This window comes from Periplaneta americana, chromosome 4 (assembly GCF_040183065.1).
Source record: "Periplaneta americana isolate PAMFEO1 chromosome 4, P.americana_PAMFEO1_priV1, whole genome shotgun sequence".
Classification (NCBI taxonomy): Eukaryota; Metazoa; Arthropoda; class Insecta; order Blattodea; family Blattidae; genus Periplaneta; species Periplaneta americana.
Window position 1 is genome coordinate 75,004,523 of NC_091120.1, and position 13,297 is coordinate 75,017,819.

General features: G+C 36.6%; 1 protein-coding gene across 2 annotated transcripts; it reads right to left on the bottom strand.

The window, feature by feature from the left end:
• Positions 1–314: 314 nt before the first annotated feature.
• On the bottom strand, positions 315–12,418 carry LOC138697957 (astakine-like). Of its 2 annotated transcripts, none has more exons than XM_069823574.1 (3): positions 12,271–12,418; positions 11,902–12,040; positions 315–1,577 (listed from the first exon to the last, which is right to left on the bottom strand). In XM_069823574.1, exons 1-3 carry the CDS (start codon positions 12,274–12,276, stop codon positions 1,345–1,347), a joined length of 378 nt encoding a protein of 125 aa, XP_069679675.1. In that variant the 5' UTR covers positions 12,277–12,418; the 3' UTR covers positions 315–1,344. The 2 variants fall into 2 exon arrangements, with proteins under 2 accessions (XP_069679675.1, XP_069679674.1); XM_069823573.1 differs by having other exon boundaries at positions 12,252–12,294.
• Between the last annotated feature and the right edge of the window lie 879 nt (positions 12,419–13,297).

Consider the following 13,297-nt stretch of genomic DNA (forward strand, 5'->3'; position numbering starts at 1 on the left):
ACACGGACGGCAGGAACGTAACTAAATAGACATAAAAACTGTGTGCATTTTCTTTATTAAAACATCACACAACACATATAATACATTAATTATAAGTTCGAATATTCACTGAAAATTAAAGTTCGTGAGAACTTCCTAATGTGTCAAAACTGACGGCCCACACTGTGGCACTGTGGCAGATTTAAGCTTTTTTTGGCCCAGCCAAAAGTGCTGCTGTTTTAGTGATGCCGATTATTTGGGTGCCGGTTACGAGGGATTTTACTGTATTTCAATGAAGAGGATTTATGGAAATAAATTGATGTAAATAGAGGCAGTAAGGTGTAATAATTTATTTTGCATTTCTCATACAATTAAATAAAATCAGTTGCTTCAAATACAAATATGTTTATTTCATACTTCAGTAAAATCAAGAAGATTATTCATATGAAACTAAAAATATTAATCACTTTATCCGGAGCTGAACTTAGCCTATTAAACACTTTAGTGACAATACATCTTCACCTGTTCGGTATCTTTTATTTTGTACTGACCTTACCAATTAAAAATAGATTATCTTTTTCTACATCTATATTTTAGAAAGCTTTTTTGCAACAGATTTTAAGTTTATTACAATCTGTAAATATGTGAAGTTGGAAAAACCATCAATATATTAATGTAAAAATCTCTAATGTCTTCATAAATATAAAATAATAACAATGTCATTACATATTTTTACAAACCGTTGTGATGTTTACATCTTAAGTACATTTTAGAAATTTTGTAAGTAAACTACATCTTTGAAAGAGGTGTGGACTGGTCGTTTTTCATTGCTGGTAATGAGAAAGTCAATCACATTATTTCGGATATAGGTTCTATCTTCTTCTTCTTCTTCTTGTATATGATAAGGTTATGCAATTTGTGTTATTTTGTTTTGTGTGTTTTTGGAAAATATAATTTCAATTAATGCTCCGTCATAAATGTTGTAACTAAAACCTTGTGCAGCCCTCGTGTTGATCGCACGGCTCGTTCTCCCCCCACACGTTACTGCACTTTCTTTACATTTTAACTATGCCTAAACGAGACGCTCTACTGTACGTATGAAAATTATGCACCAGATTACGAGGGAAGAAAAGTTCACACATGTCTCAAAGTATTAAGATAAAATTCCTTAAAATCTCTCTTTAACATTTAACCGTATAATTTGGAACCTTCTGTAGATAGATCTTAAATATTCAGTTCGGATCTCTTTTATGCTTGTAACTTTTCGTAATGTGGCTTATATTGCGACCATATGGTTAATTATAGAATATTTCTTTAATTACACCCATTTTGGTGATATGTTCTAAAGTTTCAGTGGATCAACGATTATCGAATGGAGTTATCTGAGATAATCTGAGGATCTTGACATGTGGAAGATCCTCTATCGCACACGAGGTCATGTGAGCATAAACACACCACGAAGTATACGTTAGTCAGATTGAGGCTGTAGCCGTTGGGATAGGCCACTGTCGTGTTGAATGGAACTGTTCCGTATGGACGACATGGATCTCCTATGCCACCGAAGTTCACACATTGAGGACTGCTGTAGCGATGTCCACCTGGCACACGAAAATGTACAAATTAATTTGCTAGTTGCCTACAACTGCTGAAAGAATAGATTGTAGAGCAACCGCAACGCAGCAACCCGGCTCTCCTTAGAACCGCTCTCAGACTACGGTTACATACAGAGTTCGCTGTCAATGATACGCAGAGTAGTATCAGCAATTCTAAACTCCACAAACTATTAATGTAAAATATTACTAAATATAAGCAAAGTAAGAAACGCGATACTGAAACAGTATGCCTTCTTGTTCCAAAAAATTACTGCAACTGTTTAAAAGGTGAGACATTCCTTCCTGCAGTTCTCGTTGTAAAATGAGGAGATGTTTTTCCGATTGCAGTTTTGCAGTTAATCGTGGATAAGTGGATTATTTTTGTACACTTAGTATTCCAGAATTCCCTAGAGATAAGTCACAAGAGATTAGTTCGGGGAATAGAAGAAGTACACAAATATAATCCACATACCTCAGACGAACTGAAAACTATCATCCGGGAAAATATCGTCTTCGTTTCTCAATGAGAATTCCAGTGAGTATTGCGTCATATCTTAAATGGGCGCGACTGATATTTTGAACAATGGACAGAAAGTTTCCCATCTCATTCCTTAATTCTGATGAGTAAATGATGTTTTAACTCTTTATATTACATTGGCAGTTTGTGATATGATGCTGCACTGCTTATCACCAATAGCAAATACAATGCGCAACCGGAGTCTTAGAGAGGCACGATCAGGAGCCGAGTGGCCACGATGAGGTTTCGCTGCCATCTATTCGCTCAGTATTATAAGGCTAAACTATAGAGTTGAACTAGGAGTTAAGAATAATGGAAACAATTATTGCGGACACCAAAACATAATCCTCTTAGAAACTTTACAACTCGTCAAAACCTAACCTTCCTGGAAACTTCTGCTCAAAAAGTGAACATGATAACAACTATTACTATAACTAATGTCAATCCACCGCTGTGGTCTCGTGGTAGCGTCTTCGCTCCCGAACCCAGCGGGCTGGGGTTCGATTTCCCGCTTGGGACGAGTTGCCTGGGTGAGGTTTTTTCGAGGGTTTTCTCTCACTCCAATGGATGAATATCAGGTAACTTTATCACGCGATTGGAATCCCATTTATTCTCGCCACTTCCTTTCCTCCCTCATCATCCTTTCCTCATTCCGGTTGTCTTCCTAGGTTTTCAGATCGCGCCTGCGGCGGTCCTCCGAAGCTGCTGATACTCTCGGCCGGCCTCCATGGATATGTCAAGCTGTGGTAGTTGTGACCCAGCAGCGGAACCCACTCCCTCCTCCGGCGGGAGAGGGGGCCTACACCTCTGACAGTTTGAGGGGGAATGTGGGGGACTGTTGGGGGTGGAATGGTATACGGACTTGAATGCTGTTATTAGTACCTAGGCCATGAACCAATTTAACTTTTGTGACCAAGCTCAATAACGCCACCTGCTCTCTCTAAGGATATGAGGACGTCGAATTTACTAATAAAATTATAAGTGGAACGCGGACTTTCTCACAGTAATATCTCGGCATCGAGAGCAGCTACAGACCTGGGAACCACTCGTTTTATTCGTTATCGCGAGCTCTGCAACATTAAAGTTTTAATAGACAAGTATAATACATTTTGAGTGAACCATACTAAAAAAATTTGTTGTGACACTGGACCAATTTCGGAATTACTTCTCTTATCACAGACCCATACTTTCAATTTTTAATCCGAAACAAAAATAAAACTTTCAAACGAATACAACTGTAATTTAATTCCCAAAACGAGGTGACGTATTTTACGTGTCAGTGTATTCCAGATACAGCACAGATTTCTTTTTTTATAATACTGTTGAAATTTCATGTGAGTAAGTAACTTTGGGATCTAATTTTTATAAGAGGGGGAGTCAAAAAAGTAACCTTAATAATTGTTTTATTAATTGAGTATGTACAATAAGACTACAAACACTTAATCACTTTTCAACATAGTCTCCACTGCGTTCAATGCAAGTGTTCCTGTTATACTATGTTGAAAAGTGATGAAGTGTTTGTAGTCTTATTGTACATATTAAATTAATAAAACAATTATTAAGGTTACTTTTTGACTCTCCTTCGTAGTATACAGTGTGTTTGGAAACCACGGTCCAAGAACAGCACTGCAGGATAGAGGAAATAATACAGAACAAATTAAGTAGGTATATAATAATGAACACGCTCTTAATACCTATAGATTATTATGGTTAGTACCATACCTGTTTAACAGATCACACCGTCTAAATAAGTGAAAAAGTGTTGTTACATACATGTTAATGTTATCCAATGAGTGAAGTAGGCCGCAAGAACTCATCAGCAGATATTATAATAGGGTGACCTCTGATAAAATAAGGATGAAATTAATGTACAGGGACATCATTTTATTTTTACTTCAATTTTTATTGTACCTGAGTTTTTGAATGTACTTCACTCCCACTTCTTCTACTAGTAAACTTCCAACCGTTCTACACACAGAACCAAGACCGCATATAGTAAACAGCACTGAGTTAGTGAGTATAGTACGTTTCAGAAATATGTTCACGTTTTCCAGTGACGAAAGAACTTTATATTGAATCATATTTTCGCACAGGTACTGTCCGTTTGCCTACGTCGTATCCCGATTTCCCCCACCTGCTTCTGCTCGCCCCTCTGTAATAGCTGGGCTTTCTTAGCTCTTTTCTGAAAACATTAATTTCTGTTAGGAATTGATCGTTTATGTAATATTATACAACTGTTTAAAATAACTTAAATAAAAGGGCCTCGCTAAGTAATTAACTGTCACGTGATTTCTCCCCTTTCTACGATCCTGCGACATAACCACTTGGACGGACAGTAGATAGCATGTCTGAGTAATTTTATCTTTTCGGCTCGGGCAGAAGTGAAGATTGAATTTACAGTGCGTAAAGTATTCTTTTATAGAGTAGGTACAGAATTATTTCAACATGAGTTACTAGTGCGAAGGACGAAACTGGTAATTGGAATTAGATGCAATAGTCTAAAGTGCGATAATATGCACAAAATAACTGAAGCCTGTATCGAAAACGGCCACCATTTTCAAAAATGTGTTTAAATATCCATATTATGATTATTTTTCAGTTTAACTTCATTATCTATATTGTACGCTAATGTGCTGTAGATAGTATAATATAAACTGCATAATGAATACGTTCGAATGGATAACTCAGTTGGTGAGTAAAAACACTTATTATTGATATAGTACTGCATTTTGATTAAACAAAAACCTAATGAAAATTATCGAACTCAAAATTGTGATATTTCCTAGTCTACGTAAATGGATGAACTACTTTTCTTTCCTCCTGTACCTAGTAAAGTGATTTGTTTGTATTTTACGCCAGTATCATCGAAATCCAGTCGTGGAAGGGGTGGCAAACAGTGTTTCCGGTTCTTTAAAGGTATAGCCAGGTTAATATTAAACATGTTAATAAAAATAAAATGATGTCCCTGTATATCTAATGCAAGTGAATATGTATTATACTGTTCTACACCATACAGTAATGTGAAAGCCACCAGGTACCTGTTCTGTTTAGGCATCTAACTTCTAAGAATCCCTTCTAACAATACAGCAGAGATTTTAGAAGGATTAGGTAATTCCGTTCGGAAATTTAGAATAGTATTTGGGTCGAAAAGTAAGACTAGGTTAGCAGCATCTATAGCTTACATTAGTGCTTAGGGTACTCCCGTTTCCTCTTTCATTTCACCAACACTTTACCCACAGTATTTGAAAATAGGCTGGGGTGCAGTCCTGGGAAGTAATAAGGGTTTTCGATTTTTAAATAGGAAGGTCTTGAAGCTTAAGATTCTGAGGCTTATCAAGTACTCGTCTGAGGACGAAATTTTTCTGTCAGGACTCAGGCAAGATGGCTAACCTGTCAACCTGTCAATATCGGATTTACGAATAGCCTACCATTCAGTAGTGGCGGGATGTGACAGCGTTTAGCAGTCACAGCTCCGAACTGTTGCAGCTCCGGTGAATTCACTCTGACAGATAATGGCGATTTTGTCACAGTGTAATTTTTGTGTTCGACTATTTCATAGCGATGAAATGTTACCGAATTATCCTGAATGTAAACGGTGACAATATTTGGTGTACCCCTTATTATCAGAGTTGAATGGGACGATAATAGAGATCAGTTATCTTGTGTTTCAAGTTATTCTTTGTTGCTCACGAGATGAAGAGCGGGAAATGAGACGGCAGAGGAAAGAATGTTAATGATATTAATGCGCATATTATGTGACAGTAGCGATACTATGCATGAAAAATTAGGTACAGCTTACAGCAGTAAAAGTTTTGGAAATATTCAACATTTTTTCCTCCATTACTGTATCTTGTACAATAATGAAAATTGGTATGTGTAAAACACTGTCCTCCTGCTGTAAGAAAAAATATTTTTACGATTAAAATTTTTTTTTTTTTCAAAATTCAAAATGGTGACAGTTCACTGTGCAGTGATGAAGCGTTTCCTTTATAACTCAAACTTGTTAACTTTTTCATGTTATCTCTCTTTTATTTTATTGCTGAAACTCATGTTTAAAATATCATGCTCTTTTAACTACATTATTTAATAAATATATATTTTTTTATTTTGTGTTAGAAGAAAATACTGATATTTGACCATTTTTTAAATTAATTTATTTTTTATCTATCAAAGGTAGAGAAATCTTGCATCATATTGTAGATATGATATGCATAAATACACACAAAAAATTTCATCACAGAATGTTGGATAGTTTTTTAGTTATATAGGAAACGCTTCATCACTGCACAGTGAACTGAATTTTGAAAAAAAAATGTAAATAATTTTTTTTTAATCGTAAAAATATTTTTTTTTTCACATAGCAGAAGAACAATGTTTTACACACACTAATTTGGATTATTGTACAAGATACAGTAACGGAGGAAAAAAATGTTGAATTTTTCCAAAATTTTACTGCTGTAAGCTGTATCTAACCCCTTAATCAGTTTCTGGTCATTGCTCTTGTACTTGGGAAGAAGAGGTTGAATTATTAACTACAATTCGTACTACATTAAGTAATTATAGTTGTTTTGTTAAAAATTAGTATATTTTAATTTTCATACGCATATTGTTAGTAATGTTTTCGGCATGAAAACGATCTGGCTACTGGGATGCTTATAATGGTCAACGCCTACAGTCAAGAAGACCACATTCCTTCCGCTCGTCTTCTGAGAAACCGACAATAGTAAGAATCTTCTGACTTAGATTTAGTTATCTGGAGATTTATAATCACAATCGACATCAATCGCCAGCGTCGCTATAAATCACATATTCGGCGGAGCTGTGATTTTTTAGTGATAGTCGGAACCAGCGACAAATCTGTCGCAGTAACAAAATCATAAGTCTTCAAACCAAATTTTACCAATACCTCTCGGACCACCTGTTAAACTGGAAAAATTATCGCATATAGGACACTCAGTAGGAAAATATGAATCTAAGTGCTCGAACAGTGGTTTCCTTGTTATTTTTCTATCTCGCGTATCCCATATTTCACTAGTGGCGATATGAACACAGATTTCAAACTTATGAAACAGATACACGAAACACAAAATGATGATAGATGTGGAGTGTAAGACGAAAAAAAAAAAATTTCGAAGGTCAGTTTCTACTTTTATTCTATTTACTTTCTTTCTTCTTAAGTAGATGATCAGTCATGAACCACTTCCTGTATACTGTCGGAAAATCAATAATAATTTATTTAAATATTTAAAAATCTTATTTTTCTACGGTAGCAATATTGTCTTTAGATTTACATAGCAGCTTCATAAGTAAGTAATATACAGGGTGCGTCAGAAAGAACGGATGGATTTCAAACTATCGATACGCAGCGAGGGGAGGGATATAGTGAGGGGGACCACGACTGTTGGGTCAGCGAGAGAATGCAGTTTCAGTTGAGAACATGGTGTTGGTCTGGTGTACATCGCAGAGACATTTTTGAAAAATGAAGAGTCTGTGATCGCCACTTAGGACGCTTTTCGACATCGGACGTCACGCTAGGATAGGATTCCAACTCTGAATACAATTTTGCGGCGGGTGGCTTCATTTCGTACCACAGGTTCAACATTAAAGAAGAAATCACCTGGACGACCACGGAGCGCGTGTACACCTACAAATGTGGAAACAGACAGCAGGTTGTCCGGCCACCTCAACGATCAGCCTGTAAACATGATATTGCACTGAGATTGGCCGAGGTTACGGTAAGATCTCGCGCCCTGCGAGTTCTTTCTTTGGGACCATTTGAAGGCGTAAGTAACCACATACACTGGACGAACTGAAGACGGCGATTCGTGAAGAAATCGAGGCAATCCCACCAACTATGACTGTGAAAGTGATGGCGAACTTCAGAAAACGCCTCGATGCCTGTATCGAAAGCCAAGGACATTATATAGATGATGTTGTATACCATAAGTAAACTGCATATATTGGTGAATCTGTTGATAACAATAAATTTTTGATTTGATGAATCCTTACAATTTTCTTGCCCTGTGAAATCCATCCGTTCTTTCTGACGCACCCTATACTTAATCATGATTATAATGTCTCTAAGTAACTTTAATTTTGACCAATTCCTTCATTAAATTGATGTTGTTGGATTTGTGACCAACATTATACAGTCATGGGTAGTGGACCTCTCTAGTCATGTACAGCTGTCAAAAAAAAAAGTGGCCGCACTCGTGAACAGCGAATATTTTCAAAGTCCACTTCGGGTCGCGGCGATGTTACACGATGCATGTGCTTGTACAAGCAGTTCCGGAACTATGAAAGTGTTCCATATCTACGCCTCGTGGACCAGTGGTAGAGTGCTTGTTTAATGATTCAAAGGTCGTGGGTTCGGGCTTTCTTCAAGTTTTCATTTTATTTTTTAATCTTTCTTTAGCGATGTAAATGATATTCAAATTATCATTTATATCCAGTTATCGTTCTTTATGGATATCACGTTATTTATATTTTGTTATCGTTCTTTAGAGATATGAACAAAATTCAGGTCATCATTTGTATTCTGTTATCGTATTATAACGATATGAATAATAATTATTATTGTATTTCCAATGGGGGTTAGCCGTATTTTACATATGTATGTTAGAGCTATAGTTTTATACACAAAAAAGATAAGCATAAAGAGAAATGGAAAAGAAAATTAAATTAGCTTACGCGATGTAAACAAAACATAAATAATCCGTAAATTAGGCATTGCGATTGCAAAACAAATATCAGGTATCAATTTGTAACATACAAAAACATTAACAACACACATACGTAACACTTCTATAACACAAATATGCAGCTTTCCGTACCATACATCATAAATTAATACACAATAGTCACACAAACACAATCAAACCATAATTACGACATTGCGACGACATCAAGCATCACATAACTGACTCACATACATAACAAATCAAGTATCCGTTACAACACATACACTTCAACATAGTAACCACACTTTTAAAAGTTACAAATTTGGCTCCAAGAAGAATAAATAGGACACTGTTACTAATTACTATTCTTCTACAATTCCTTAAATACATCTGTAATAAATCTGTGAAATTCAGATATGAATAATATTCACGTTTTTTATATTGTTATCGTTCTTTAGCGATTTAAATAATATTCAAGTTATCATTTATATTCTGTTTTCCTTCATTAGCATTATAAAACAATATTCAAGTCATTTATATTGTTATTGTTCTTTCGCAATATATTAATTAAACAAACCGATATTTATCATTTATATTCTGTTATCGTTCTTTAGTGAGACTGTATAAATAATATTCAAGTTATTTATATTGTAATCGTTCTTTAGCGATAAATAAATAATAAATTTAATATTAGGATGGAAAAATCCAGTTGCATAATACTGGTATTAGTTTTTCTTTTTGTATTATTAAATACAATTGAACCACAATAAAATGAAAAGGAGTAACGAGGAATTGAACCTGAGACGTTGACATCTAAATTCTGACGTTCGTCCGCTGAGCTACGAGAGCAAAAGTGTGGAAACATTTTTGGAAAAATTGGCCCAATCACACTCTGAGATCTTCTGATGATTCGTAGAAGCTAGTCCAGGATGCGGGGGGCAAAGGCTAATTGAGATTTCCCGGTCTCTGACCGGGTCAAACATCCTGATAGAATTAATATTTAACCCTTGCCGTGACTTTCGGTGAAGTCCGGAGGGCCCAATTAGTCAAATCCACTCTCCTCATCTCCACGCTTGGGCCCCTTGGAATTTAATAAAATGCGAAAGAGATAGTGGTGTGCGGAAAGCAACGGGATGTTACCGCATTTAGGCCTATCCTTCCTAAGAAAACTGCAAACATGAACAAAGGAAGCTTTTAATAGAAGAAGAAGGATCCTCTGCGGACCTCTGGAAAAAGAACTAAGGAAGAGACTAGTGAAGTGCTTTGTGTGGAGTGTGGCATTGTATGGGGAAGGAACATGGACATTACGACGAAATGAAGAGAAACGAATTGAAGCATTTGAAATGTGGATGTGGAGAAGAACGGTGCGTGTAAAGTGGACAGGCAGAATAAGAAATAAAATTGTGTTTGAAAAAGTGAGTGAAGAAAGAATGATGCTGAAACTGATTAGAAAGAGAAAAAGGAATTGGTTGGGTCTCTGGTTGAAAAGAATAATGGACGACATTAGGATATGTGGATCATATGCGGAGACTAAGAGGAAGGCAGAAAATAGGAAAAATTGGAGATTGCTGGGTTTGCGGTTAAAGACCTGCCCATGGACAGAACATTTATGTGTGTATGTTCAGAATGCCTGGAATATCGTGTCTAAGAACAGTCGCTATTTGCAAAGACTAGTCAATTCCATGCCCACTCGACTGCAAGATGATCGAGATAAGAGGAAGATAGACTAAATATTGAATTGTGGCTTTTTGTTTTGTTTTTTGAACGCTTAATTGTTTGAATATTTTAAGGCCGACGCCAGTAAATTTGTTATGTTTATGCCACGAAAGATATTTTATTGAGAATAAAATCTTTTTTCTTTCCATTTGCAGCCACAATATCATAATGATAATGATAAAGTCATGGCATAATATATTAATGGACCTGATGTTAATTACTAAAATAATCATAAAAGAAAAAGGAGCCATTATGTCTAGTTTGTCTCTCTCAAAAACAGAACAAAAAAGGACATAAAAAGCACGAGGTTGTAGTCGAACGCAGGACCTCATGAATAAGACGCCTGAATGCTACCATTATGCTATCGAATAACACACAGTATACTTCAATTATAACTGTAGATATCAGGCAACGTGGTCCAACAACATGTAACATCGCCTGTCTCCGAATTGTAGCGAAGATACCCGAAGGGAACTTTGATACAGGAGAGCGGCCACTTTTTCTTTTGACAGCTGTACAGGGTTGTTTCCGATCTCTGATAACGAATTTGAAGACATTATGTGCGTCAGGAATCACACCGACAGCTGAATTGCGGTGAGAAGTGACAGACCAGTAGTGAGTGATCTCATAATCAGAGTGCACGGTGTATCACAGTAGCAATACCCAAGAAAATCGAGCCTTTTTGGGAGGGGTACATAACAACTCTTTCCGATACCAAGTACAGTTACGTAAAAATCATAGGAGCCTGCAAAAAAAAGTGGTTTTGTTATTTCTAAGAAAGGCATCTTGTGTGTACCTAATAAGACTGGCAAAGCCCGGATGAGATTAATTCCAGAATGAAAAAAGCAAGCAAATCCACCCCCGTCACAAGTCGCCGCATCCCATGAGATGATACAAATTAATTCCATTCGGGCTTTACCAATCTTATTAAGTACAAAGAAGATATCTTTCTTGGAAATAACTAAACTTCGTTTATTGCAGGCTTCTTTTATTTTCACATAACTGTACTTGGGATTGGAAAGGGTTGTAATGTACCCCTTCCAAACAAGACTCGATTTTCTTGAATTTCTGCTGAGAGTCGCCGTGCACTCTATGAGATCACTCACTACTGGTCTGTCACCTCGCGCCACAGTTCAGCTGTCGTGTGACTCCTGACGCACATGATGTCATTCAAATTCGTTATCAGAGATCGGAAACAACCCTGTAGTCAAAGTAGTACAACGCACCACTTCAGTTAACACAGGGACACATAATCCGTCCCAATAAATTTGTTTCGGAATCGAACCTAGGGCCCGATGGATTTTTAACTATTTGTACGCTACCATTGACTAAAGTATATATAATACACGATTCTATTCTAGCATATTCCTGAGAACAAATTAGATTTGAAAACATACGATACAATCAGTGAACATACCCAGGACACAACACTGTGCATCTTTACATTCAGCGGTGTCGGTGCAACCCACGAAAGAAGGGCGCTCTGTAGTTGGAAGGGCGTGTACAGATGCCGCCAGCAAAACTACTGCTATCAACTTATATTGACCCATTTTTTCCTGCGAAGTAAACAAATGTTTATTTTCAGTAAAAGCGTTGACATACGAGGCTGTATTACTGAGTTATTAGTCTAACATGAAAAAGTTACTGTAGACCTATCTCAAAATACGTTTTATTTATTTCACATAATACCTTTCAACTCTATAGACTTAGCACAACTGTTATAAAGCAAAACTAAGTTTTTAAAATTGTTTATCTTGGTCTACGAACCATCGTCCACATTACTTACAACCATAGGTAAGAAGTTCGTACTAGAGCTGGGGACGGAGCGAGTAGAACTGTTGAGTAACTCGGTTGTAGCGGTTTAATGTGCTTGGCCAACAGAGCACCGGAATTACTCGGTTAACCGTAGCCGTTATCGGTCAGTTCAAACCTCTGTGTGTGAGCTGTGGTTCAGAGTTCACGTGTTTCATGCAACGACGTAGGTATTACTCGACCAAGGCCAGTGGAGTCCTGCAGCACTGAGTCGTGACGCTACTACTCCTACGTTCGTAATACCGCATCGCGATAGTTCACATTACGCCAGCGGCTTCACTCGCTTTGGTCAAGTAATATTACTGCATTTAAATGTTTTCTGCCGCAGGACAAATTATTTCCGACAGGAGATGATCCTTGCTGAAACCCTACTATTTTTTAAGAGGAATTCATCCTATATATGACCCGTCAAGTGGGCCTAATGAACACTGATAGACTGTACATATTACTGTATATAATAATAATAATAATAATAGTAATTATTATTATTATTATTATTATTATTATTATTATTATTATTATTATTATTATTATTATTATTTCCTCCCAGAAACTACAGTGTGTTCGTAATGCGTGCGTGCTCTTCATTTGTAATGTTCAATATTATGATCATATCTCATCTTCTTTCGAGAAGTTATCATGGCTTAGGTTACATGAGAGTAGAAATTTGCACTCGCTGTCTCTCTTGTATTGAATTGTGCACATTCGCCCGTTTTCATACTTTCTCTCGCTATCGTAATAGTAACATTCGATCAAAACGCGATAACACGCTAGAAATTTCACTCCGCACATCATCTCATCCTAACAATGAAAGAGTTCGTTCTTGTATTCAGAGAGTGTCCGCATATGCAAAAAAGTTCGTTTACAACGTTTTAGGGATGATAGAGGAGGTAAAAAAAAAACAAACAAAAAAACAAAAACTTTTTATGTGAAAAAATCTGGCAGATAATCTCTTTTCCAGTTGCTTTCCTGAAAGGATAGGTCGCTTGGCTTCCGTCAGA